General features: G+C 46.4%; 1 protein-coding gene across 6 annotated transcripts in view; it reads left to right on the top strand.

Moving 5' to 3' along the window:
- Rbp6 (RNA-binding protein 6) overlaps positions 1–27774 on the top strand; it is a 553757-nt gene that overhangs the window by 194955 nt on the left and 331028 nt on the right. For all 6 annotated transcript variants that reach the window (XM_084599398.1, XM_084599400.1, XM_084599397.1 and 3 more), the window contains exon 5: positions 6506–6547. In XM_084599398.1, coding sequence (XP_084455524.1) covers positions 6506–6547 — 42 coding nt within the window. The remainder of the gene's footprint in view (positions 1–6505; positions 6548–27774) is intronic.

Here is a 27774-nt window from a genome sequence, read left to right as displayed (position 1 = left end):
CCTCATCTCATCTCAACTGTTGGAATTATTTCGTAGCGATAAAAACACAGACACAAATAACACGAAACACAAGGGACACCCGCGGGTGTCCCTTGTGTTTCGTGCTTTTTGTGTCTGTGTTTTTACCGCTACAAAATGATTCCAACAAGAAATTACCAACTAGCCCAACTTGATGTTTTAACGAAGTTTCATCTCAACTCATCTTACGCCATCTGACCTCAGATTCAATGGTCGCATTCATTTATTTATGTTAGTTGCAGATAAATTTTATCTTTTAAAACTTCGTGCACCTCTCCTTCTTCTGTTTTTCTCTCCGTTTCCCCACGCAGGGTTGCAGGTCAGCGGCTTTTAAACTCGCGCTAAACTCCCAGTTTTTCATTTTTTCATTAAAGTAGCGCAGACACCCATATTTGGTGTTGTGTTCAGTTCTTTGTAGTGATATGCGAGATATCACTGCACACGGATCACCCCGTGATATTCGCCAACGATCGCTGAATAATTTCTAATAATTTTTTTTCTCACCTGTTTAGATTTTGGTTTCAACAGCCGGAAGATGGCGGTGACATTAAAGTCAAAGTCTAGGTCACGTGAGAGATGAAACAAGGAAACAACGATATGATCGTTCCTCTGCGGTTTGAATTCTCTACAGCGCTAAAGCTAGCAAGCCTCAAAAACTAGAATCACAAGTGAAGAGCCAGTGACTATATCGCTGTTTTTTCATGTTTCGATTGACCTAGACTTGAATTTGACGTCACAGCCATCTCTCGGCTACTGAAATCGAAACTGGGGAGAGAACACATTCAATTAAAGATTATTTTAGCGCTCGTACGCGAAAATCACGTGGTTATCAATGTACAGAAATGTCTTGCATTATCATCAACAAGAAGAAAAATCCCACCAAAATTTGGTGCCTATACTCCTTTGAAGTGCTTCTTTCTTTCCATCCCTTCTTTCTATCATCAAGGGAGATTACGTTTGGGAGGCACCGAATGGAAGTGAGGGTTTGTGTGTTTTGCACAGGAAAGCTCCGGTAGTCGGTAGATGAAGATGCAAATGAAGCGCCTGTCAATATATTTTGTGGCAAAGGTCCGGAAGTAAGTATAATGAGAAGCATAGGCGCCTCCTGGTGCAAACCGGTGTTTTGACTGCATGCATATTAGAGTGACATAACCAAACGTCATTAAGGACGTTATGCATTATGCATGGAATGAAGCATAGGATTGAAAATACGGTCTGACAAAACTACTGCATCTGCTCGGAAGGTTACAAGGACTCCGTTGTCACTATCTCTAATATATATGCTGCTGTGTGTTCTGCTATGTTAAAGAGTACATTTTCATCTGCACATGATTCATTAGGATCTATAAAAGATGTTTCATAACCAATTCAAAACGAGGGGCCGCGACAAATGGGAAAGAAGCGTAGCTGGTGCCGTTATTGATGGACGGTTATGTGTATTGTGAAAGAGAATTATTCCTACATCACTTTTTGGTTCCATGTTTGACGAATTCTACTCGTACGGTCCGCCGCACCTACACCTGGGGAGAGCTGTAGCGGTGTTGTGGCTGTGCTTGATCCAAAAAAAAGAACGAATGAATATAAAATAGCGGTCAAAAAAGATCCGAGAACACTGCAGAGAGAATCTGCATTGGAGGAATGCGAAAGCATGTGCATTGCCTGCTCTTTAGTAGTTCTTAGAGCGCCATGACTCAGCAGTTTGAGAGTCATGACTAGGCAGTAGTTATGGTCAGGACTTTCACTTACAGAAGTCATGAGCTTCATAGTAATGCACATTGGATGTGTGATCTGACTGACTCATTACAAGTGGCTATGACCCACGACTAAACTATAATGACCAGGCATAAGATGACATTTATATACCCCTTGTCATTATACACACATTCATGACTACCAGTCTCATCGCAATGTGACGTCATATTAGACGTTACATTTTTCTTCCACGTTTTGCTTCCTCGTTTTACGGACACGTTTTCGCAAACATAGCCAAGTAAGGCTTTCGCCTTAAAACGAAACTTTTTATTAAGACTGTCGACCCCCCTCCGCCCCAGGGTCTGGTTCACCATTAGACCGGAGCACGCGCAGCAAAGAGAGCTTGGTAGGAAAATTTGCATATATAGGCACGACAAAGGGTTTTTGCTCGACGCGGCAGCACTGTTTCGTGTTAGTGTCCGTTTCTAGGCTCTACAATAAAGTTCGCTCGAGAGCAGTCTGCTGCACCGCTGCACCCGTGAATACGTGCAGCGCGCGAAGCCGCGCGGACAGGCAGGCAGGCGGCGGCGACTTTGGAACAACGCCTAATGGCCGCGACCCACGCTAGCGCCATTGTTTATTAACGGTGAACATCTGCCGGCGGGACCGGTCGCCCACAGTCTCTCTCTCTCTCGCTCTCTTTCTGTGCGTCGTGCTCGGTGTGCGCTATTCTCTCTCTCTTTTTTTTTTTTTCTTTATTTCATCCGTGTCAAAGGCGACACCAGAGAAGGGAGGGTTGTGGGGCTCGAGAGGAAGAGACGCAAGGATTCCGCTTCCTGGCGTCGTCGCCGCCTCGAACCAGGCACTCTCGCATCAAGCGTTATTTCGCTGCGGTTGCTTCTGCCGGCGCGATTGCGAGAGGACGACGGGCGTGGTGTCGTTGGGGCGATCGCCCATATAATGGAGTCCCGTGTTCAGAGTCGGTGCGTCCGAGCTTCGGGCAGTACTCAGCGAACCACCACCCCACCCCCTGTTCCTTCAGTTTCCTCCTTATCGAAATCTGCTCGTGAGATTTGCTTTAGTTTACGTTTGACGCTCCCAAGTCCAAGACTGCTCAGTCGGGGCGTGGCCGTGCCTCCAAGCGAATCTTTTGTTGTACGGAAGAACGTGAAAAGCAGGAGCAGCAGCTCAAACTTGCGCCAAATTTACTCGCATCTTGGACAACTATTCGAGGAAAAAAACGTCAGGTGCACGCGAAATTTTAAGGGCATCGAGACATTCCACAAGGTGGTGTGCTGTACAGATAAATGATTCAGTGAAAGTTGAATGCACTTCGTGCTTGAAACGCCCGTTTCTTACATTTATTTCTCACAGCGCTTACGAAAATAATGTTGGTCCGCGCAGCTCGTAAATACTTCGAGCGAAAATCTTTTTTTTTCTTCAGCTTATTTCGGGTCACCGCTAACTCCATCCAGAATAATATCTAGCGCAGGCAACCTATAAAGCACTGAAGCAGACATCACGTAACCCAACTATTGAGTGACCCGCGATCAAATTTCGACAAACCACAACCAAACGACCGTAAGTTATTGTTAAGCAACTTTCAAAGCCTTGGGGCTCGATACCCAGACTTCCACGACCTCCGCAAAGACTGAGAAGTTAGTAGACGCCTTACCGCAGTTGAGCGCGGCAGGTTTGCAAGAAGGAGCGGTGCTCGGGTAGCCAGGATACCGGGTATGGGGTTTCCTAAGCCCGTTCAGATTAGCGCGTCTTCTCCTGGCGTCACTTGCGGTTTTAACAGCTCGCGCATGCCCCCCTCCCCTCCCCATCCTTCCTTCTCGTCGGCCGCGGCGGAGACTCCATCGACGTTTTCCCGAGAGGGCTCGCCCTTTCTCGGATTAAATCTGCGCCGATGGTCTTGAGACGGAGGCAATGCTGAGCTGCGCTGTACACGGACATGTGAACACGAAAGCCACGCCGCGTGCCGCTGGTAGTGTTCTTTATTATTGGGCGCAGTGCAGTGCTCGAGTCGCAGCGAAGAACTTGTACAACGTAAAGAGACGCAAGGTTATTGGTAATCGAAATAGGGACCCTCTTCGCTTAAGCAGATAACTGCTTTAATGGATTAAAAGTGCCGTAAAAGAAGCAAAATTGTGGAGCGAGCCAGGTGATCTCGTGTGGTAAAATGTCTGGTAAATGCTTTCTTGTCGTTTCCCTTGTCTATGTTATTTCTTACCTACATCCCTTCCTTATCGATCACTTACGGGATGTATTATTTGTGTGATATATCGCGCTGCTCCATCTTGTCTTTGTCCTGTCTTCGATTTTGGCGGCGGTCGGGTTGTCCAAGGCATGCAGTTCACTGAGGCAGCAACAGTATCCTACAGTATATGTTGCTATTTCTTTACCTTATAGTAGGTCTCTAAAAAGTACTGCTACTCTTACTCATTTAACAATAACATAACCTACTACTACTACTACTACTACTACTACTACTACTACTACTACTACTACTACTACTACTATACAAATGCTATTTTTGCTACAGCTACTATTACTGCTACTATTTGTTGTACCTTGCTACAGCTACTCTGTCTACTACTGCTTTATTATAGCTTCTATTACTGTTACTGCTTCTACGCTCTCACTGCTACTTCTACTACTAAAACTTGTACTACTATAGCTATTAGTACTCATACTACTGCTGTCAAGGCTACCATTACTACTACTACAACTGCTACTGTTGCTGCTGGGCTCTCGCGATGTCACCATAGGAACTCGCCCAGTCATTTATTTTTATCGTGAAAGCGTGAAAGACCCCGCCCAGAAAATCTTGCGTCGGCTTTGTCGGCGTTACCGGCGTTAGCGTTGACGTAAGCGAAAAATCACGGGAATTGCTGTGGCAGGTGATAGCCGACAGGTGACACGACCGATGGGTGTTCGGGCTGTATTACGTCATGGGACCACGTGACACTACAGAGGTGGCATTCGTAGTCAGCGAGGTCTTAGTCTTTCATCTGGGGTGAGAAGGTCGTGATCCAGCCCTCCACGACCATTGGATCCCTTGTTACTGCCCCTCGACCACGCATTTATGTTACTACGGCTTGTTTATAGCGGCGATTTATGTCTATGTCGGTTGTTCTTTCATATAAGGTGGTATCTTACGACTGCTTAGTAATGGGTTTGCGTCGAGTAATAGAGAGATTCAAACATTACTTATTAAACAAGTAGCCAAGTACATGTACGCGAACGACTGTCCACAAGCGCTGTCGTGTCATACCCTTAAAGGCAGTTAGGGGCGTAATTTGTTGATCGTAAGGTAGGCTCAGGGGCCTGCGCGTGCGCGAGGACGCCGCTTTTGCGTATGCGTCCTCGGCTCGCGCCGCAGTTCATCGTGGGCCTAGCGACCGCGCCACGCTCTCTCCGAACACACACGCGGCGAGCACGCGCGCTTCCTCCGCTGCTGCCGGTGGCCGCCGGGGCGGCTTCGCTCACGAGCCCGGAAGCGGTCGTCACAGCAGCCAAGGTCGAATCGCTTCGGAAAGCACCCGCTGGTCGTCGGGCGCCGCGCGTGCAAATAATGCGCCGCTGGCCCGCGAGCGGCCTACGTCGCATGAATAGCGCCGAAACACGCGACGCAGCGCTTCTTCCTGCCCGCGTTGCTCATGCCTCGCTTTGTTCTCTTGGCTGTGCGGACGTGTTTTCTGCTTTTCAGTGTTCACTTATAGCTACTCTACAAAGACCGAAATGTCAACATAATGGTGCTCGCGGTCTGTATGCCAGAAGTTACGGTACTTTACCAACATTTCCGCGACGTTCGATGATCGCACAGTCCTTGACACACTTGTCTAGTGCGTGTGAATGGATCGCTGTGTAGGGGGCTGACACCATTTACGAGTACCCTGCGACTAGAAACAAACGCATACATGTATACTCATGGGTTGTGGCTAATATTTAATGGCTGAGAAGGTAATAAAGGAGCGTAGGTGCGTAGGAATGTGACACTGCCTGTGCAGTGAGTTTGCGAGATTTCTTTTACCAGAGAATGCGCGTGGACTGTTTTAATCTAACCATGTTATGAATAAACCATAGTTGTCAGTGTGCGCTTGTCCTGTGTACGTGTTTCCCGCTTTCTTGTGTGTCTTTGTATAGCGTAGCGCGCAAATTCCTTGAATTGAAATATTAAAATTTGTTGCTTGGATTTGTCTTCATCGTGGAACCTTCACAAATAGTGCAGACAGTGCGGGTAGAGATGTGTTGCTCTGTTGATAGCATGAGAGAGAACTGGACAAGGGTTGAGGGGGAGGCCGAGGCAACGTTTCGACAAGGGGCTTGTCTTCGTCTGGGCCCACACGACGACAAGTCCCCTTGTCGAAACTACAATGTATCGAAAAGTTAACTCGTCTTGCGAACTGAGGATCCCCCTCAACCCTTGTTCAGTGCTTTTTCATGTTGCGTAGCCATCTTTCTCCTGTTCTACCGGTCCTGTTAATAGTAGTGATTCGCGGCCCGTGCAGCATATATATACGTCATAACCGATGACTCAATGACGTTACTCTTGGCTGCAGCCTCCGTTGTTCAATTGGGTAGCCTGTTAGTGAGGATTCTGAGCTCTGACAGCGTTTCATATAGGGCAGCTTGGTCCATTCAAGCCTGATGTAGACAAATAGGCTGGGGATATGTTACAATTAAAGTGAAATTAAGTTTATCCTCCTCTTTTTCTTGGTGCTTATTTGTGCCTTCGTGAAGATGCATTACTTATGTCTTTTTTTTTTTTTTATTTCGTTCCTTCCAGATTGATCCCAAGATTGCCTTCCCAAAGAGAGCACACCCAAAGGTAAATACTGACTTTTGTTCTCCTGGTGCACGCCAGCTATTTATTCTCGAGCTAAGAAATGTTTCTGTTGACCACAGAGCCGAAACATTACGCTCACAGCGCCGGTTAATACGGGGTCCTGTCAAACTTTGCCTGCCCAGGTCGCATGTGTTACTGACGCTGAAACTGACAATGTTGCCATCTTAGGGAGTGAGAAACGTGTGTTGACAACTCAAGGCTAAAGCTTGCTCACCGCGCTCTGAACACACGCTTGTCGCTTGCTAGACGTGTCCGTTAGTCCTGTGCTATTTAATAATTGCAATGATGATAGTTCGAATCACAATGTTAGTACCGGCGCAGAATAAGAAGGCGAGAGGTCGCGCTCTCGTAAGTTTCTTACAGAGTGCCTGCAGAAACGCGGGTAATACGTTGATTTACTCCAGCTGGCACGCAGCTGGTGTGCATGGTCAAATCGGTGTCGTACATATAGCAAAAGTGAACCTGACGCGCTATTGTTCGCTGTAACTGTGCAAGGCTTAGAATATCAGTCTGTCTTATTTGTTTATGAAACAAGTCAAATATCGGAAATGTGTACACTGAACCTTGAGATGCCCGAAATGGTAAAAGTCCCTAGTTATCGACTTTGGCGAGTACAGCATTTCACACGGTGATGGCTGGTTCATATAGGAGGCTGCGTGTTTGTTTGTGTGTTCAGGGGGGGGGGGGGGATGCAAGGAGGGAGCACAGTGAGGGACAGCCTGCCGGTCGCTTGCACTTTGGGCTGTGGGACTTATCGGCAGTTAGGGGCGGCTCCTCCACGGGAAAGGGGCCGGGGGGGGGGGGGGGGGGGAGGGGGGGAAGGTGTGGCACCCGACGTATAGCCTAGCCAATACATATTACCGCGATGTTGAATAGTTACTGGCGCCGCCATGCTCACTCTGTCGCATCAATCGCATTGAATGCGTCTACTTTTAAAGCGTTAGCTCTTATTAGCTCGTTCCTCAGTTTTGCGCTCTCGGCGTCAGTAGCGCATCTGCCGTGCTTGGCAAGGGCAAAGAGGAGGGAAGTAAATCCCTCTTTTCGCCATTACGGTAGAGGAAAGGACAACAAGGTGGGAGATGACAATTGGCAGTGTATTGCAAGGTTATGGCAATAACGGAAGAATGCGAAACCACCGCATGGTTGCCATGGCAACAGCAAGGAAGGGGGACACCGTCGAAGGAGAAAAAGGAGGAAGCTGCGGGGAGAGAGGAGGATTGCGCAGAACACGGCCTAACCAGCTTGTCTAAGCCGAAGCGCAGATTAACCGGCACTTTTGTGAGCGATCTCGCGAAAGATCACTTAGAAATCTAATTAAATTCCTGAAAAAGCCCTTGTTCATCTCCGGCTGTCTAATTTTGCGAAAAAAAAAAGAAAAAAAAAAGGAACGCGGCTGTTTACAATCATTTGCCGTCGCCCTACAGCTAACGCGCCACGTACTCGTAGCCGTCCCGTCACTTTTTCTCTTCTTGTCCTTGCGGAGCCAAGGTTTTTATGTATATTGGCTTTATGTGCTGAGTATACAAAGCACTGCGGCGATACATATTAGAGCAGTTTTATCAAGCGTGCTATTCAGAGCGCCAACCGCATTTCACTTTGTGAAACAAACCCGTGCATATAGGGCCTCAACTTTCAGTGCGCTGATTCAGTGCTTTGTAAACATGATGATTGAGTGCTTTGTAAACATGAATGTGGCCAGTCGGTTTTCTCGGGAATCGGTCTTCATTCCAGCACTTGAGAAATACGGCAGAACTATAGATAAAGACCGCTAGAAAAAAAAAAAAAGAAAAAAAAAACTGTCACCACTCAGAGGCCGCCCTGCAGCATCAAAAAGCCGGGAACTCGAAACAGAGGCAAGGTATGCGTCAATAAAGCGCGCAGAAGCACCAAGTAAAAACACAGCGTAAACATTGCATGCAAGTATTCAATATGCATAACTGCGCTGACGTTACCGTGCGCAAACACACGCACGCACGCACGCACACAAAGGCAACGTTGGCGAGGCATATTCGCAAGGAAACGTCTGCGCCCAATTAGAAGCCCACCTGTTTGCTCAGCGCTCGTCTTCCTTATTCACCGTGCAAACAGAAAACTTATTCGTGGAGTCGATATTTCTTTCTTCTCTGTCCGTGGTTCCGCTTTCCTGCATAAAGGCTTGCCGCGCTCTTTGCGTTACCACTGTTCATTGCGGGCTCCTTTCTAGTTGGCTTGTTTGCATCTTTATACTTTGTACGTAACCTTGTCTTTGAGAAATTATCTCGTGAATGGTCAGCTACGCATCCGTGCGGCTTCGCTTGTATCACCTTCGGTTAACACACTTGTCATCTTTTGAAAGAAAAAGTTAGGAAATTCACGTAAAAGTAAATGTTTTCAGTTAGCATGTTTCGAGTAACTTTAGTCATTTCTTTCATGTTTCCTTCTTTCTTCTTAGAATTATTTTTTTTTTCATAAATCCTCGCTGAACCGTTCCCTACTGCCGGCGAAGGCTTTGAATTCGTGTGCATTTTGATTGCGTTTGGGTTTGTGCTACTGTTTTGCGTGCTTTATGTGTGGCACGCGCATATAGTCTTTTTTCTTACTTTTTTTTTTTTTTTTGGCGCCCTAATCTTTCTTTGGGGCATTGTGCTCAGCACGGCCGGTGAATAATACTGTTGCGCCGGCGCCGTGGTCGGAGTGGTCGCGTTGCTATACGCAGCGTAGCAGTTTGGTCAGGAGGATGTTCGTCTACATGTGGGCAGGACAGCTATGTATAGCCACGGAGGAGCTGCGCTGTAGCGTTGAGTGCAAGTGAGATATTGCAGGGAGAGGCTTCGTCAGCCTTGGGTTGGACGCACTAGCGCCGAGCTATAGGCTCCACTCAGTACGCGCGCGGTAAATATGGATAGGTCCGTGATGGGAATTTCTGCACTTCGTCGTAGACGGCACCGTCACCGACGAGTGCACGTGGTAATTGTTTCGTCAGAGATTCGAACAGAACGGAGCGAAGCAATTTGGCGATGAGGACTTTCTCCAGAGTACGGGTAGCTTCGACAGCCCTGACTGGATGGATTGGGAGCTTTGACATACGCAGCACAGTTGAGCGTCAATAACGCGTCTTTATTTTTTTCTGCATTTTTATTTTCTCGCTAGCATTGTGATGTGGAATGTATATGGCGCACCAACTTTTTTGGCTTTTGCGTTTCTTTTGTTTTTTTCGTCGGCCGAAATAGTTTTCTTGGCAATCTACTTAAGGCTGGAACAGACTGTTGTGAAAATGTGAGAAAGTGGCGCAGACATTTTGTCTGTTTAGCATCCACTATACCAGGTGCCCCCGCTGAAGGTAATCAAGCTTTTTAAAAAGACAGAGCGTTCTGGACTCGCGCAGCCATCCGTCAGCTGTTACAAGCCGTGTGGTCTAGTCTGCTATTCTTTTTGTTCTTCGAAGTTAAATACTAATTAGAAACTTAGAGGCTAATTATCAAATTGTTTGATTTTCAGCTCTGGGAACAAAGTCTTATTTCATAAGTTATAGGTAGTCTAGATAACAGACGCCTGAATTATTTGCACAAAAGTGCCACTTACACGTAGACGTTTTGTTTATCAGGCTTAAAAGTACACAGGGGACAAGCTAAAGTTGGGATATGTGTCGATATTGCATCCCCATTTAATAAAATAATAAAAAAGACGAAGAAATTGAGTTTTTTAAATCTATGAATGGTTTTAAAAAATACATACAGGTGTGCCGACTCTCTTGACCGATTTCGCGTGTGAAATGTTTCCTTCGAGACCAATTTTAGTTCGCAGGTTGGAGAGGCTGTAAACGTTACAACGCCGTTCGCTCCTGACTGATGCGAAGCCATACATTTAGGCGAGGAGTCCATGAGTTTGAATCTGCTCGAAGGAAGCAAGATCTGTGATCACTCATGAACTTGTCTTTTTCTTCATAAAAGACGTCAGCGTAGCCGGAAAGAAGCGGCTGAGAATCAATTTTTCAAATATCAATTTCTTACACGAATCCCCCCCCCCCTCCCCCCTTAGTGTCTCTTTCAAAAATAACTTTCAAATTTCAAAAAGACTCCATTTTCACAACTGCGATACTTCATCGTCCCAAGATCCGTCTGTGAGAACGAAATCTGCTTTTTTTTTTCTGGGTCGCTTTGTGTTAACAGAGTAAGAAATATTCATCATTAGCTGGTCGCGCGGCCGCTTTTTTGTAAGGCCTCTAAATAAAGTCGCACATATGGTACCCTGGTACAAACATTTCAGCCAGCTCTTTTTAAGACAATCTACAGTTTGAAAACTGGCACATCGTTCTCGAAGCCAATAATGAAAAACTAGTTAATAAGTATTTCGTAAACAATTATCTTTGGCAACGGACAAAATGCTGCAGACTAAGGTGCGTGCTTGTGAATAGCCCTCATTTGGTTTACCTTCACTCGGACTCTTAACGTTTTCTAAAACATAGGTGATCTTTCGCTATGAAGGCCAGTGGAATAAGCATACGTTGTCCAGCTTTATGATACAGCGGGTGCTTTTTTTTTTCGCTTTAATTTAGCGTGACAAAACGTTGTACAGAAGTGCGCTTAGGCTGGACATTTTTTTCATACATCTAACACCGGCACTGGTCTTTACCTGGCGATCCAGTTTATTTTTCTCTGTTTAATTTCAAGTCCGCTTATTTTTTACTGTGATGTTGTAAGGACAAAATAACTGAGTTTTGCGAGGTATCATAAGCGAATTTATTTTTCAGTAAGTTGTTTTGTATAAATGTCATTACCCATACTTTTATTTTGAGGTCACATTTAGCAGCCGTGAAGAAGAGACGTTGGGTCGGGTGACAGAAAGAAGCCATCTCAATCAGAAACTGTATGAGCTGAAGCGCACTTATGGGAACTCTCTGGCATGCCTTTGCCACGGCTGTCGTATCCAGGAAGTGCGCTGCGTTTTCACGCTTCTCAAAGCTAACGTGTCGCGAAGTTTCGGGACGAAGCAAGCGGAACCAATCTTTCCGCGATTTCGGCTTCTCTACCCGTTGAGAGAGCGTGCGCATCAGTGCGCCGTGTATTTTGCAGCCAGGTTCTCGAGTTTTCAGGTCTCTCGTTTATTTCTCGACGATTGACTCGCCTTTCGCTCGCCCTCATTTGCTCTCTATTGCTATCTTCTCGCCATAATCTCGTCCTCTCGCCGGGGACGTCACTCTCGGTTTGCTGCCTCTTGTTGCCGAATCGGTGCAAAGTTGTTTTGCTCGGCTCTTTTGAGCGGCCGCTCCCACTTTGTTTCCACTCGGTGCGTGGCAGAGGCAGGCGAGGCTTCTTTTATCACTCGCGGAGTGAAAAAAAAAAAAAAAGAAATGAAGAGGTGAGAGTAGATAGAAGGTTATTGCCATCAGCGCCTTAAGAAGAGTGGGATGAGGAGCTCATTATCTCATATGCTATCACGAAGTTCTAAACTTTGCTGAGGCTTCGTGCAAAGACGGGGTGTATGGTGAGCTTGTGTTTGGCATCGAGGGGCATAGAGCGGGGCGAGTGGTGCAGGCGCCGACTTGCTCGTCTTTGTTGCTAAGTAACACCCAGCGATTAATCACTGGGTCGTTCAATGCGCGCTCCGTCGCGTTTGCTTGACAGTTGCTCAAGATCTAGGCTCAAGTGGAGGTCTCCTAAGTGGGGAAAGAGGGATATAAATAAGAAAATATGAGACAAAGGTACAAACGAAGGCGAGAGGGAAAAAAAAAATAAGGAAAAGAAAGTACTGCGAGAGAAGCGGGCCCGACGTCTTGCTTCCTCGCATCACTCGTCATTGTGCAGAGAAGCCAGCTTCGGGGCGGGGAAGACTGGCGGCGGTGGCTGCCGAGGATGTTTTCTTTCGGGGAACCTTCTCTGGTGTGCCCTGTGACGGTGTCCTCGTTTCGTTGCGCTGTGAAAACGCTTCGTCTCCCTTCGGTCCCACTATTTCCCGCTGCTCTCTTCCCCTTTCCGTCTTCCCATTTTCTCCCTCGCGAAGGGCAGCCGTCGTTCGCCTCAGCGTGGCGTTAATTATGCGCGTTCATTGTGATTTATGACTGGGAGCGCCACCTAAGAGGTAATTACGTTTCTCTCGGAGCGTGTGCGACCGGCGCCGCCTTTTCTGCACGCACATTGTTTCTGCCCCCGGCACCTCCGCCGCTTTGAGGACTGGTTAGCCGCTCTTTTAATGATAACTGATGGCTGCCACGCCGAGCTGAGAATGCGGCAGGGGCATTTAGGTTGGCATACATTTTCTTCCTCTTTCCTATCGCTTACGACGCAAGTCTGGAAAATTTCGTGCCAATTAATGATTTTTCTGGCCCTGTCTTACTGCTTTAAAATTGCCTTGTGGGTCGCGTGGCTGACTTCTGCTGTAGGAAATTAGAAAATGTTCGTCCTTGGGACATTTGAAAGCTGACAGCTCGCTTTAGATTTGCTCTATAATGTTTTTGTTGCAAATGCAGCATGGCGATAGCAAATAACTCGCGACGCACTTGTATAAGGCAGATAACTTAATTTTATGAAATTACATCTTCCTCGTGTACGCCTACAATGGAAGCGCAAAAATGAAGTATTAATACTGTAATTATTCCGAAAAAAGAAAGACAGCAGAGCCTGTTGTTTTTTTCTTTCTCTCGTTTTTTTTCCCCGAGAAGAAGGCGTTCAGAAGGCAGTAAGGTCTATCTCGAAAATCGCTATCAAACGACCTGCGAATTAAGTGGGCCATGGATAATTTGTCTCGTTTGTCATTGATACAGTAACGAGAATGAGAGGCCTGTGGGATGGAGCCGTTAAGCGAAAGAGGGATGTTGAAGCAACGGCTCTCCCGCATGCGGATAATCGCTTAGTACTGCATCAGCCACCCGCTTTGGCCCAGTGGCTGCGGCATACAAGCGCGGGTCATGACACTGAACACAGTTTCTAACATCGCTATGCGGGCTGCGCTTGTTGGATAACTATTAAGGCTGTGCGTTTTCGAAGTCTAGAGTCCGCGCATCTATGCCGGCGCGTCAGGACGACGCGAGAGGACAGACAAGGGGTCTTTAAAGACCGAAGGGAGGCAAGAATGGGATGACAGATGTCGAATGAAACAGGGCATACATATGCACAGACTGGTGCCTTGTCATGCTAGTACAGAAGACGGGAGGTGACGTGTACTAGTGCATACCAGCTTGTGACAGGTCATTTGGCGCGGCCTCCTCAACGCGTCGAATTCTGTTGACATGAATGGCGTTGTTTCATTGGCTGAAGCCAACGAGAAGCAGCAGTGGCTGTTGAACGGCAGATTTTTTCGACTGAACCACAAAGCTTATCGAACTGCTGACTTCTAATACGCGTCTCTGCATGAATTTAGCTGCATAAACTGGATATTTAATGATCTTCCAAACAGGAGTTATCGAGTCTTCGGCCGCGAACTTGCAAATTTCGCCGAACAACACTTTTTGTTTAGGTTTGTTTGATTGTCTGTAAACCTGGCCTGTTTGCAACGACACACAGGAATTTCAGACATGTCTAAATGCAGATTCAGCCATGTCTGCCTTTCGTGCTCCTCGCAAACTTCTTCGCGCCTCTTCCCTAGCTATACAAATTTTGCTTCCCTTTGTCGTTTCCCTATTTTAGTGAGCAAATATGCCGCTTTTCAACGTCAAGAACGACATTGCCCCTGGTTTCAATACCAAAAGGGACAAACTGAGTTTTTTCGCTTCTTTTGTTTTTATATAAAGCGACACAAATATTGTTGTTTAAATATCGATTCATCTGTTAATTGATACATTAGCCTTTTTTCTGCATTTGTTTCTTTCTTGCCCCTCAGCTTGTATGCTCAGGTCTCCGTGCTTTAATATTCAAATGTCTCATTATTTATTAACCTTCAAGCGCGGCTTTGTACATTATTTTTCGTAATGTTTAGGCAGTATTTGCACTGGCTACGGAAATTTCTGAGTTATAATTTTCAAGAAGTACAACGTGGGCCTTTACCGTTATTTTAAAATAATCTCGTTCGCGGTTGTGCCCCGGCAGTTATACGTTTCCCCGAAAGGTCATTCTCGGAGTAATCTTCCGGCTTTTGTCAACCGCGCATAGTGTCCCTGCACATATTAGGAAGTTCTACCAGGTGCAGGCGCTTTATTCTCCGTGTACACCCTGCGCTAATGAATACAGGCTACCCTTCTCAAAGTGCTTTCTTACCACCCGCGACGACGTAAAAACACCATCGTCCCTTTGACAGCACTAAGGAGAGCGGCATTGAGGCTGGGATCCTCGGTAGAGTGGTCAAGCATTCAATAAGTTTCTTTGGACAAGTCGTGACGACGGTCTTCGTGACTGCACGACATCACTGCCTAAACTGTCATTGTTAAGCGGTGTACGAACATTTTGCGAGTGAATCACCTAACTGGATCTCTCCGTCTTCGCAGCAGAGGGGCGCTGTAGTGCCCCTCTTCTGCGCCCGCGTAAGGAGCTCCTTGTCTCTCGTGTGACACTAACGAGTGAGGCTCTCGTAATAACGGAGAAATGCATAAAATGAGAGAGTGCGTGGGGAGCGAACGAACGGCCATAAATGTCCAGGCGACCCATTCTTTGTCTCCCGGGCTGACGGCACACTGTAAACAAACCAAGCTATCCATTCTCGTTCGTCAGAAATGTCCGAGAAGAACTCGCCGCGTTATATCACCGCTGGTACACTGTGATGCACTACACACTATAGCGTGCGCACTTGTCCCTCTCGCAACTCTTTTGGTATGGCTCGTTGGGCTCATTTCTTTATCTGGCGGTCGCTCTGCCACCACAAAAAGTAAAAGAAAAAAAAGAAACGTGGGACGCGTTAACGTAGTTCGGAGAACAAACCTGCCAGGCGAACAGCCAGCACTCGTAATAGTGGCTCAGCTGAGGGAGTGTCGCTACTTTATCCTGGTTGTGGTGCTTTGTTTCAAGCAGCCCGCGAACCCCACCGCGGAATGCTTTGTCCTTTTGCTTCCCTTCGGCACCAGGTGCGCTCCAAGGTATAAGCACACGGGCGTTTATTGCCCCCCGCGTTGTGGAGCGCAGCTCGGCAGGAAGTGCGACCAAGTTCTGCTTTATTGCTGAGGTGGGGAAGTTGGGTTCCATGGTTGTTTTCACCAGCTTACGCGCCCTGGAGCGAAAATTCCCCTCGTAATTCGCCGGTTTTTGTTGGTCGTCTTTTTCCTCTGCACGCTGCCGAATTCTCTCGTTGTACTTCATAGCGCCAGAAAGCCGGAAGGAAGCCGAGTTTGTTTCGCTTTCAGTGTTGCCATGTTTTTGCTGTGATATTTGTTGTCTGGCTTCGTTCTTTCTTTTTTTCTTTTTTTATTTTTGTATGCAGGCGTGCCTAAGTCCAGGAATACAGTCGTAAACACGTTCAAGCGGCGGTCGTCTAAATCCGCCCAGAAGGCCCCAAACGATGCTCTGACGCGTTGTGGACTGCGTTACCAGCTCGCGCAGTCGTATTTTTATTTCTTTTTCTCGGGGCTTCTACTTATAAAGTCGTTCTCGGCAATGAAGGGAGCGCTGATAAACACACCTCTCAGTTTAGTAGTCGGCATCAGTGTCGCGTGGTCTCCTGTACTGGACCTTCGTACCGGCGCCGTACAGCTCTTGCGTGTGCACCTTGATAAGGCGAAGTTCTGAATGCCTTTTTCTTGTGAATCATGCGCATTTGATTTAGCTTCCAAGCTGCGTATGTTATATTAAAAAAGAAGCGAGATACAGACTGGCAGTGTCTGTCTAAAAATAGTTGATTTATTTCTTGTTATCTACGTCAAGTTAATCATTACTAGAAACAGAAAGGTTAAGGTTATTCCAAGCCGCTGGTGAGATTAACCATGAAAACCTGGATATTAAAGTGCTAAAAGGAAAAACAAAAACTTCTTGCGATTTGCCTGTCCTCGTCGGTCAACTTTGTATCAAGTTTTTCTTAGTATTCAGCAGAAGTTTTTATTCATACCATTAGTAAACTTCGCTTCAAAAAATCGTTATTTTACTATGCACAGTTTGCGTTCTGGTAGGCTGTAGCGCCATATGAGAGCGACCAATATAGTCTATCTTCCATCGTCGTCATTGTCTTATGACAAAGTCATTTTTTTCTATTTCTTTCTAACTCTTAATTGCATCTATAGCTTTACTGTATTCTTTATAGTGCATGTTTTCGATTTTGTTGCCAGATGGTCGCACATTTATTAACGATCGCAATATTTACCAGGTTGGACCGCCGTTATTTTAATATTTTTGATACATGAGCCCCATGGAAAGCATCGCAATTGGCACTGTTAAAAAGCCCTGGTGTTAGATACTATTGGCGCGCTATCGTCCCCATAATTTGACCAAAAATAATCGTATGTTTTCTGTTCTATTCACATTAAATTGTTAGCTTTTTTTTTAGCACTGATTTCGACGAAGCGAGGCGTACACGACACTTGGATGTTACAACGGCTAAAGCAAGGCAGTGGTTTACATGGCAAATATTGTCACATTCCATTTGACTTTTTTGACTCTGAAACATTTGCACTCTTTCATGATGCGTTTCGTCGATTTTTTATTAGGTCCACCTAACCCGAGTTTTGCTATTAAAACGACGAAAGCTAGCGTTGCTATATATATAAACCAACACCTATCTATCACTTATGCAAGATGCGGTGGTGCTGCTGCCGCCCGGCTAAGTCGACTGGGGATGAGAAGTAGGCTCAGCGCACATAGGAATACATAGGAAGAAAAGGAGTTTTCTGGTTCCCCGTCGAGACTATGACGTCGCTTCTTTGTGAGAAGGAACCATTAACATCCTAGAGCAGATTTTGAAAGTATGAAGGGTCATTTTAGAGAATCGGAATTTTTTAAAACACGTCGAAACGTATACAGCTATCGGTCGGGCGAAATGACTGGGAAGGGCAATCTATGGAGTATGCAAAGCATGTATTGGCTGAAAAAACCAGGTGATGTTTAGGGTGACTTCTTGTAAGCTATTTTTCATATAACAATAACGGATTATTTTCATTCTTCCCTTTAGATTCGGAGGATCCGACAACCCTGACCTTTGGCCAACCGCGTAGGAGTGAATGGGCCACCTTTCAATGTGTTACAGACCCGTACCTGAGTCGGCGTGTTATAGGCCATGTTATTTTTTTCCTTTTCGGAATAAAAGACCAGCATCCCGAAATTGTTCATTGAAACCTTTGTTGCCAATGTAATGTTTCTAAGTTTATCCAGCCATCAGGCGCTGCTGTAAATTAATTCGGATTTTCTTTGCAATCTTTTTGAGTTAAAATACAAATGTTTGTCCCTCTTCGAGTGGTTGCTGGCGCCACAAATGTGCGTAATGTGTTGTTTTTCCACTATATAATCTAGACAGCTTACTGAAAAGCTGAGGATGGGTGTCCGTCTCGCAGTGTTTTCTGCGCTTCCTGGTGGCATGGAGCTCTACATTTCAGGTGTGGGCTTGATTAACATTCCATTCAAATAGGCCAACGTTGATGCAGGATTTAATGTTCGGATTAACCGGGCCCTTTCATCAAGAGTTAAGTTATTTGATTTGCTATGGATTTATGAAGGTTCACTTGATTGTTATAGAACAGGGAAGAAAGGTGAACACATACACTCAAAAAGAAGAAACTCAAAGAACAAAAGGCCTGCGCTAGGCAGAAACAAATGAAAGAACGGCCTCAAGCAGGCACCGAACAATACACCGCACGCCGCCTGTGCGTAGCTGGCATTTTTCGTTATGCAGATTTCGCGCGCTTCCGTGGCAATGGCGGTGACAGAGCGAGTCGTTATTAATACGTTCCCTTCGCAATGCGCAATGGCGGTAACGGTAGAAACAGTAGAAAAAGATACGGAATGCGGAGAAAGGAAACAGGAGAGGGAGGCGCGACAGTGAACATATTTCGAAACTCTACCAGAGACAGCGCTCGAGCTGTTTTATGTGTTTTTTTTTCTTTCCTTTCTATAAAAAGACGCGACTCCAACGAGCCCTCAGGTTCTTTATATTTATTTCTACATTTTTTGTCTGTTACAATTCCATTGCGTTTTGTTTCCACAGTCGTAGTTTTGAACGAAACGGAAACGACGTCGCATAATATGGCCCGAAAAATCGTGGTGACGTATAATCATTTTATGTCATCTTTCCTCGTGAGCTGGCTGTGCGTACTCTCTGTCGCGAGCGCTGTATGTGCTTAGTTTCTTACTTGTGATGTCGCACGCTGATAGGTTCGTTGGGGCGAACGCGTTTCACCGTTTCGTTCGTTCGCTTTTTCGTCTTCCTGCATTTCTGCTGACGCAAATCGTTGAGGATCGCATATCCGTCGCAGTGAAGAACGGTCGGCGAGAGAAGTATGATCGACCATAGGAGACGTAAACAGGAGCGGAGCGTGAAAGCCGATTATAAAGCTTAAAACCGGGCGCCACTTCGCCAAGAAAGATGACTTCGTGTAGATGAAATACGACCAACTTCTTTCCGTTTTTGCTTTTCATTTTCGTATTGTCTCAGCAGAAATTCGCTACTTGTTTTCGCGTTTAATTTAATAGCTGTTTTGTTGCTTTCCTTAGGCTACTCACGTATTAAAGGTCGCAAGTCCCCCCCTTTCCCTTTTTTTCTTTTTTCGCCGTAAGCATCCGACATGTTTAAGAAAAAAAAAAAGAAAAGAAAAAGAGAAACACCAATACAGCTCTAATAACGGCTGTTTTATTGCATACTAATATTCACGCCTAAGCTGTCGTAACGGATTATTTCACTCACGAGCATGATTAATTAAATATTATTTTATTTATTTAAGGCTTTTGAAGCCTACTAAAGTTTTCGTTCTTCTATTGGCGTTACGTTTCAGTCTCACTTACTGTTTAGGCGCTGTTCGAGTTCACGCGCTTTGTGGGATATTTTCGTCGTAGTTTCAAATCATATAGTGTTGCGTTGGCCACCTGCCATAAATCTGTCTCGAAACGCCTCATACGGATAGTGTTGAAAAAACAAAATACTGTAAAAATGTACCAATCAGAGGCGCCAATGACGATATAGATATTGAGAGGAAAAAAAAATAAACGAGGTTAGATTCCGCTCCTATCTCTTACTCGCTTACGGAGGCTCGTATTGCTTATGCTTATACCGGCCGCTATCTCTACTTTCTTTGCTTTGCAACCGGACAAATCGAAACCAATCAGATTTGCATGTCCTGCACCTTTTTGGCACGCAGCGAAAGCAGCTTTAAAAGCCATACATATTCAGCAGTTCTGCGCTGAGCCAGGTGCCCACGCACGTTTCTACGCGCGACTCTTAACGCGGCTGCGTTCGTGTTTTGCTACGCGAGCGTTTCGTCCTCCTCACCCGCCTCCCCATCTTCAGCGGTGGAAAAAAACTCTACGCCGGACACGCTTCGTGCCCCTTTCTCTCTCTCTCTCTCTCTCTCTCTCACACACACACACACACACACACACACACACACACACACACACACACACACACACACACACACACACACACACACACACACACACACACACACACACACACACACACACACACACACACACACACACACACACACACACACACACACACACACACACACACACACACACACACACACACACACACACACAGTCGAAAAAAATCGTTCCTGTCACTGATTATTTCCCGTTGGAGTCCTCTCTCGCCTGTGCGAGGCGCATCTCTTTGGATTCTCTGTGTGCGCGGGTGGTGCGGAATGCGGGGCAACTTAGTTTCGGTGGTGGCGGCTGCGATGGGCAGGCTTCTCGAGTTACCTGGTAAAATATTTGCCCTCGCAGTTCTTCGCTGCCGCACAGCGCGCGCACCCGGAGCGCGGGGAGAGCCTTTTAGCCGCTGTTTGGCAAGGCAGTGCGTGCGAGCAGTGGCTCGCCTCTCTGTCGCTTATACGAGTTGTTCGACGCGGGCGGCACGTCACTCGCAAGCGGCAGCAGGAGCGGTGGGAACCCGAGAGCTGACGGAACACCCTCTTCGGTTCTCTCTCTCTCTCACCGGCAGGGATTGAACGGGTCCCCGTTATGGCAGGCGCCGCTGCCAAAGCGCGACGGTAGCGTCGCGCAGGCACTTTTCCCGACGAACTTGGCCTCGCGACCGGCTGGTTCCAGTGGCACATAAACTAGGGGGAAATGCATTAGGCAGCTTGAAGAGCCTTCTCAGTGAATGAGTGAATGACAGGGAAAATCAGCTATTGAGGTGTCTATCTAACCTCTGCGCATAGTTCGCTGTAGTTTTCCACAAGAAACGGCACCAAATTGTCCCAGTTATCCCCGTTATTCGACTTGATGGAGATAAAAAAAATTCATGCCGATCAATTTCATTGATGCGGAGGAAATCGCGATAGCGTTTTTTCTTCCCTCTATTCGAATCCTAATTCTAATCCGATTCTGCTTCTGCTCTATTTCACTCATTGATCTATTTCATTTCCGATGCTATGCTGATTGCGATTGCACCCCAGTTTCGATTCTATTCCAATTTGGTTCTTTTTGTAATCCCTTTCTATTAATAATTGCTTCTCGTATTCTTTTTTGTTGGGACAGTCTTGCTTGTTTTTAGTTCGGAGTGCGAAGGGAAGAGGGAAACCCTCCTAAACACCATCTGCCATATTCGGCAGGTGAGTGCTTCACACTTGGCACGGGCGTCGCCGCCGGATACTTTTCGCCTTCACAGCATCCCTAATGCTATCGCAGTAGAATGTTTTATTCATTCACTCAGCAAGGCACCGTGGGAAAGAATCCAATCGCCCACCTTTTGCATGCCCAGGAAGGCATGCAAATTGAGTGCCTTCTACGATGGCATTCGATCACTTAACATCGCTTCTAAATTGGTTCACTGGAAGGGAAAGGCGCGGTAACTGTCACACTTGCTCTGTGGACACCCGAACCGCGCCGTAAGGGAAGGGAGGAAGGTGGGAGTGAAAGTGGAAAGAGAGAAGGGGGAGCCGTAGTGGAGGGCTACGGAGTAATTTCGACCACCTGGGGATCTTTAACGTGCGCTGACATCGCACAGCACACGGACGCCACTTCGTTTCGCCTCCATCGAAACGCAGCCGCCGAGGTCGGGTTCGAACCCGGGAACTCCGGCACAGTAGTCGGGCGTCTTACCACTGCGCCACCCCGGCGGGGCAATAACGAGTTCGATCTCGGAAGTGACGGCCGCTTATTGGCAACTGACATTTCGGTGCTCTTACCTGATGCTGTCGAAATCGACCCGGAGCAGTCCTCCGTGATGTGCGCGATATTTTTTACATGACAGATTAAAAACTGATGTAACATTTATTTCAGCAGCGTAAATAGCTAAAGGGATCAATGATGCTATTTTTTTTTCTTCTAACACTTGGTGCTGAGTGTGGTCTCGTTACGCTTCACGCCAAAGATGCCGCTCAAAGCCGCAGCTATCACCTGAACGCTTAGCTGTAAAATTAAAAAAAAAAAAAAAGATACTATTGAAGCAGTGGCCGTTCTGGAATGCGGGTGCATGCCTCAGGTTGACGTTGACGCTATCGCTGCAAACGAAAATTTAATAATAATAATAATAATAATAATAATAATAATAATAATAATAATAATAATAATAATAATAATAATAATAATAATAATAATAATAATAATAATAATAATAAACTGGTAGGCGAGGTCAAGTCCCACACGTAGGTGCTTTATCCGTTCCCGCTTTTCTTCTTGCATCGTGTTGATGGCAACACTCCAAGTCGTTTTTATTTTGAGTCGCTGTTACAAAAAGCGCATTTTCTACTTCACCTTACCCGCGTGGAGTTGAAATCAGTAAACGTGAGCACATCCTTCCATTTCCCTGGCCATATTTTATACGATTCTGGCCCATATCTGTGATGATATGGCTTTATTTCATGACTGGTATCTTTATATTTGGTCGCGCATAAAGTATATCAGGCCCACATGTGACCTTTCCTAAAGGCTTACACGAATAAGAACTAAACGTGCCCCTTTCTCGGAGGTAGCTTGGCCGCAGATCAAGCTTGCTATTCACAACAGTGAATGATGAGGTGACCTACAGATCACATAAATGCTCGCAAACAAACCAATGCGCAATGCTTTCTACATAGTCGGTCATTTGACGTAATTGTTTTAGGTGGAAACATTTTTTGAGCATATTCCTAGTCTTCGCGATGCATTTGAGATGAAAGAGAAGGTCCCTCCATCTAATGCTTCTGTCGTGAAACGTCAAACGTGCCGACGTTTGACGTCGGACTTTCGGGTGTGCCATCGTCTAGAAACACGAAGAACCGAGCGTGCTGCTTCTTATCCTGAAGCGCGTCGGTCTCAACCGATTCGTTAGGGCATAACGTTTTCCTTCTCTCTCTCTCTCCTTAACTGTGACCATCACAAAACCAGGTCGCAGGAAGTAGCGGCCAAGAATGTAATATAATGTTCGAGAGAGCATGGCAGAGGCCCTTCCGAAAACCAGTCAGTGTGAAACATTGTTCTTGTTGCGAGGCCCTTAGCTGCGCCGTTGATGTCGACCGATCTCGCACCCGCGCAGAAAGTGGAAAGGAAAAAAAAAATGAAAAAAAAAAGGAGGGCGTTTGTTGAAGCAGGAAGATGAAGTTTGAGGGGGCGGGTGAAGGGGGAACGAGCGGGAAGGGTTGAGGCGAGCCGATTGATGATGCTATCGCTGCGGCTTGCTTCCGTGATTGGATCTGCTTGTTCCCCATTCGGGTCAGGGATGCCTGCGTGGTGGTGCGCGCTCGATGCGCCCCAACCATCCATCGATTCAGCGAAGCGGGCCCCCTCTTTCTCCGTCAGCGGCGCTTGTTTTTACCTTCGGTCGTTCTCCGAGGTCGGTTGCCCCCACTCGGCACAAATTAACTGGGCTACCGGCGCTCGATGCGGTTTTGAAATGTCTGTGTGGATTAAACGAGAAATGCTTTCTGTTTGTGTCCAACGATGGGGTCCGTATGGAGATCGCTGCAGATAGCGCCTTCCCTTCTTCCAAATATTTCGGACGCCCTACGTTACTCGCTCAGAGGCTTTAATGAGGTTTCTTTACGTTTTATTTCGAGTTTTCCCTTTTTCCCTTCTCCGATATTTTTCCTTCGTCCCTCCGTAATGAGCCCGCGTCTTTGGTGCCTGTCTGTCATTACGTCGCGTGGCTATGAGTATGTTGTCGCGGGACGACCCATTTATCCAACATTCTCACATGGCATAGAAAAAATAGCGTCATTTGCTGCTCGCCGCGGCATGCTATTTAATCATGCCTATCTGATGTCAAAGCCTTTCCTATTATTTTGACCAAAATGTCTCATTTTGCAAATTTATTCCATTTTTTTTTCTAGTGTTTCACCCACGGAGCATATAGCTAGTTTTCCTTATCTCTCAGCAAAATGCAATATTTTATGGTCTCCGGTGTTTAGTCAACTTACTCCCTACCTAGTCGAAAAAAAAAAAATACAAACTAAAAATTGCGTCAAAAATACCACAAAATGTTATATAGCTATGTCGTAAAGTTCCGAATATTTTGTTGTTTTCTGTAGAATATTCTGTAGCCTGTAGTTGTGTAGTACTTTTCTGTCGTTACAGCAAACATTTACGACGCTACTACAGAAATTTAAGTGGTCACAACAGTACTTTCCAATAGTATTGCAGTTCTTTCTGTCGTACTTTTTGCAGTCGGTAGTTCTTTAGTACTTTTCTGTCGTTACTACAGAAATTTCCGTTGTCACAACAGGTTCAATGTCAAAAACCGTACAGAAATTGTGTTGTGATAACAGAAAATCTTCTGCATTTTTTTTTCGACTGGCCAGTTATTCAGCTAAGGAATAAGCTACGTTTCAACTTGAAGCTCACGTTGTCCTGGGGTGCGCATCGTCAGCACAAAGCTAGTGTGCTATATGCTCTCACTCTAATGTTTTCAAAGTTTTCTACTTCGAAGAATATCGATGAATTAAATCGTCAACCAGGATTCGTCCCGCTCTGCCTGTCTTCAGGACTTTTTATCCTGCTATTCAAAACTTTGGTTTTTGTTTCATTCATTGTACATGATAAAGTTTTGAAAATTTTTCTCATTCACTTAGCTGCGCTTGTTCTGCCCCCCCCCCCTCCCCCCTGGCCTCGCTCTTGTATGGCCTATCCTGTACATTGAAGGCGGTGAAATATTTACTTTCATTCGACGGTGGTTGAGTCGTTCGGCAGGGCAAGCGATGGTGAATGTGGGCAAGGTAGAAGGATCCATTGCGAACTTGGAAGCTGGATCGAGCACTGAGACATCAAACAAGCTCGATAACACCAGAGTAAACTTCGAAGGTCCATAAAAGCTGGGAGATTACCTCGACGTCCAGAGTACCGGTGGACCCCCCGATTCCTTGTGATGCCTACTAGACCTTTCAGTCTCCAAGGAGACGTCTTGAAGTGGACTTAAACCCTGCTGTGCACATCTTATGAATGACATGGCTCCGTGAATCTAGCGCATCCGTCAGTAGTGTCATCATCATCATCATCATCATCATCATCATCATCATCATCATCATCATCATCAGCCTGATTATACCCACTGCAGGGCGAAGGCCTCTCCCATATTTCTCCACTTAACCCGGTTCTGTGCTAGCTGCATCCACTTGACCCCTGCGAACTTCTTAATCTCATCCGCCCACCTAACTTTCTGCCGCCCCCTGCTACGCTTTCCTTCCCTTGGAATCCAGTTTGTTACCCTCAGCGACCATCGGTTATCCTCTCTTCGCACTACATGTCCTGCCCATGTCCATTTCTTCTTCTTAATTTCCACTAGAATGTCGGTAACTTGAGTTATTTCTCTGACCCACTCTGCACGCTTTCTATCTCTTAATGTTACCCCTACCATTTTTCGCTCCATAGCCCTCTGGGTTGTCCTCAACTTAAGTAGAGCTCTCTTGGTTAGCCTCCACGTTTCAGCCCCATAGGTGAGTACAGGCAAGATGCAACTGTTGTATACTTTCCTCTTGAGCGATACAGTAGTGTATAGAGTGACATCTCCACGTGACGGAACACGATCATAGTGTTTCTTGTACTACCTAAAGGAAAGCTGGTGGCGTGGCACTTATTTGATTTGGCTAGCAATTGGCATAAGGCGTTGATTCGGTTGTAAAGACTCTTCTCGAGACGAATCTAGAAGAAATTTTTTGAAGGTTACCGTTCCAGCCTAAAGCTTTCGTTACATTTATCCAAATGAACAACTCTCTATTGAAATATGTAGTCAGTCCACAGAGGAGAGCAGCGGGGCGCAGCTAGGTATTCCAAGGCTGATTCAACGTTTTCGGGCCACCAATAACCAATCCAAATGCAAAACCTCGTCCTCTCTGCATTCCAGAGGTGTTTGCGTCCTCTATAATACGCTTTCTTAGATAGTGTGGCCATCCTTTCTTTTAGGTAATATTCAGAAACCCATGCATGCGGGCACATGCGATCACCATCTTTCCAACGTGTTTTCCGAACAAGGCTGGCTGCAGTTGAACTCCAAGTTGAATTCCAACTGGAGCCAGCCTTGCCCGTGCCTCTTGGCGGCTTTCGTCAGGCAATGTATGTTACACTTAGTTTGAGAGTACAGCTCTGCGCAGCTCCGCATATATTGTTATTTCACGGGAGCGCCGAGCAGGTAGTCATTCAGCGACCTATGCAGCACACAGTGTCGAAGGAAAAAGAACACGCGGAGGCAGTGGTATGGGCATATGCGAGCAGTCGAGCTGTGAGGGTGCGTCATATCATTGGGACTGCCGGGCCGACAACATCCACTGCGATCGTGCATGGGACTAAGTGACTGTCTGGGAACTGCCTTTTACGTGAAGTAAAAGAAAGCTGGGCGTCGTTCAGCCGTATGGTGTTGCTTGGACTCGTCAGTGACCACGGCATGAGTGTGAAAGCAGTGCGCCATGCGCCCGTATTGCGCGAGGAGTTCACAGCCATCATCGAAACTTGCGTGCAGAGCGCAGAAAGCGTGTCTCCTCATTTATTTCGCCGTAAACTTCACGTTTTAGGTTTCACAAAGAACAACACTATGCCATAAACAACGCCGAAATATGTGAAGCGGGGTATGACATATAAACTTTCTCTTGGTGGAATAGAGAGCGCCTGAGTCCAATTGATCTAAGGAACTTTTCCTTTAATCCACAGCCATTCAAAATGAGAGTAGAAGAAATATGATGTGGTTGTATTGAAATTTCTGGTGACAATGAAACATCGCCTACGTTTAGTGCTTTGCTTGAAAGCACAGCTTCGGCCTTTGCCCCTCGTCGTGTGGGTGTCTGTATCGACGACGGCCACGGTGGTCATAGCGTTCGGTGGTGACCGCTGCCTCCAGCAAGGAAACATGGGAACACCCGGGGTGGCCCGCGCGCGGCCATCCTTAATCTTAATCTCCTGCTCACGAGCGCTTTTCTTCGAGGGTCTGCTACTGTTGTTGCCCCGACGTCCTAGGGGGATCCGTGTGCCGGCGCGTCGTCTAATTGATTGGCACGCAGCGAGCGGACACTCACCCTAGAGGCTATTGGGGCACGGTTTTCTTCGGTTCACCTCTTTTTTCTCCTTCCTTTCAGATGCTTTTTCTCACGGTGTAGCGCGGTTCACGGACGCCACCCTTCAGAGCCACATTCGCTGTCCCTATCCTCTTTCGGATAGCTTCTTTTTTTCATGCTTTATTTCTTTTTCTTTTTGTTTCTTTTTTTTTTTTTTTTTTGCATTCAGCTGGCCCCAGGTGCGTTAGCGGTGCGGAGCCCACGGTTTCGCTGTTTTGCATGGCTCCGGGCCGCTCTTATTTTTTTTTTTTTCCGGGCGCTCAACCGTAGCCGGAGGTTGTCTCCACTGCAAGGTCTGCCGTTTTTGCTATGGCTACAGCGGCCGTGAAGCGCGATGCGATAACCTGCGGCCTTATTGCCGCGCAGAAGGAGATTGAGCAATGCTATTTGTTTATTTTGGAAAGATTGTCGCCTGAAGCGTAACTTAACTTGTTGCCGTTTTCGTAACACGTAGCCCTCCAAAAGAAAACGGATGAAAAGACCGCCATTTTTTTTTTTTCTCTAAAAAAAGCTATAGGCGAATCAATCCAGTTTTTGTTCTCGATGGGAACTTTACTCCGCGGCTATCCTCAAAAGCCATTTGCGTCTGTGTCCGGCAGAAAAAGACAAATTTGCTGAGAAAATTGCAGTTGAAGTGATTTTACGCCACGCGATTCAAACTAGTTACACGTCTGCGCTGGTAAGTACTCCGTGATTACCGTCCTTCAGT

The sequence above is a fragment of the Amblyomma maculatum genome, chromosome 3 (assembly GCF_055883805.1).
Source record: "Amblyomma maculatum isolate TAMU_Amacu chromosome 3, ASM5588380v1, whole genome shotgun sequence".
Taxonomy (NCBI): domain Eukaryota; kingdom Metazoa; phylum Arthropoda; class Arachnida; order Ixodida; family Ixodidae; genus Amblyomma; species Amblyomma maculatum.
The sequence above is the reverse complement of the archived record's forward strand: the minus strand, read 5'-3'. Positions and strand labels throughout refer to the sequence as shown.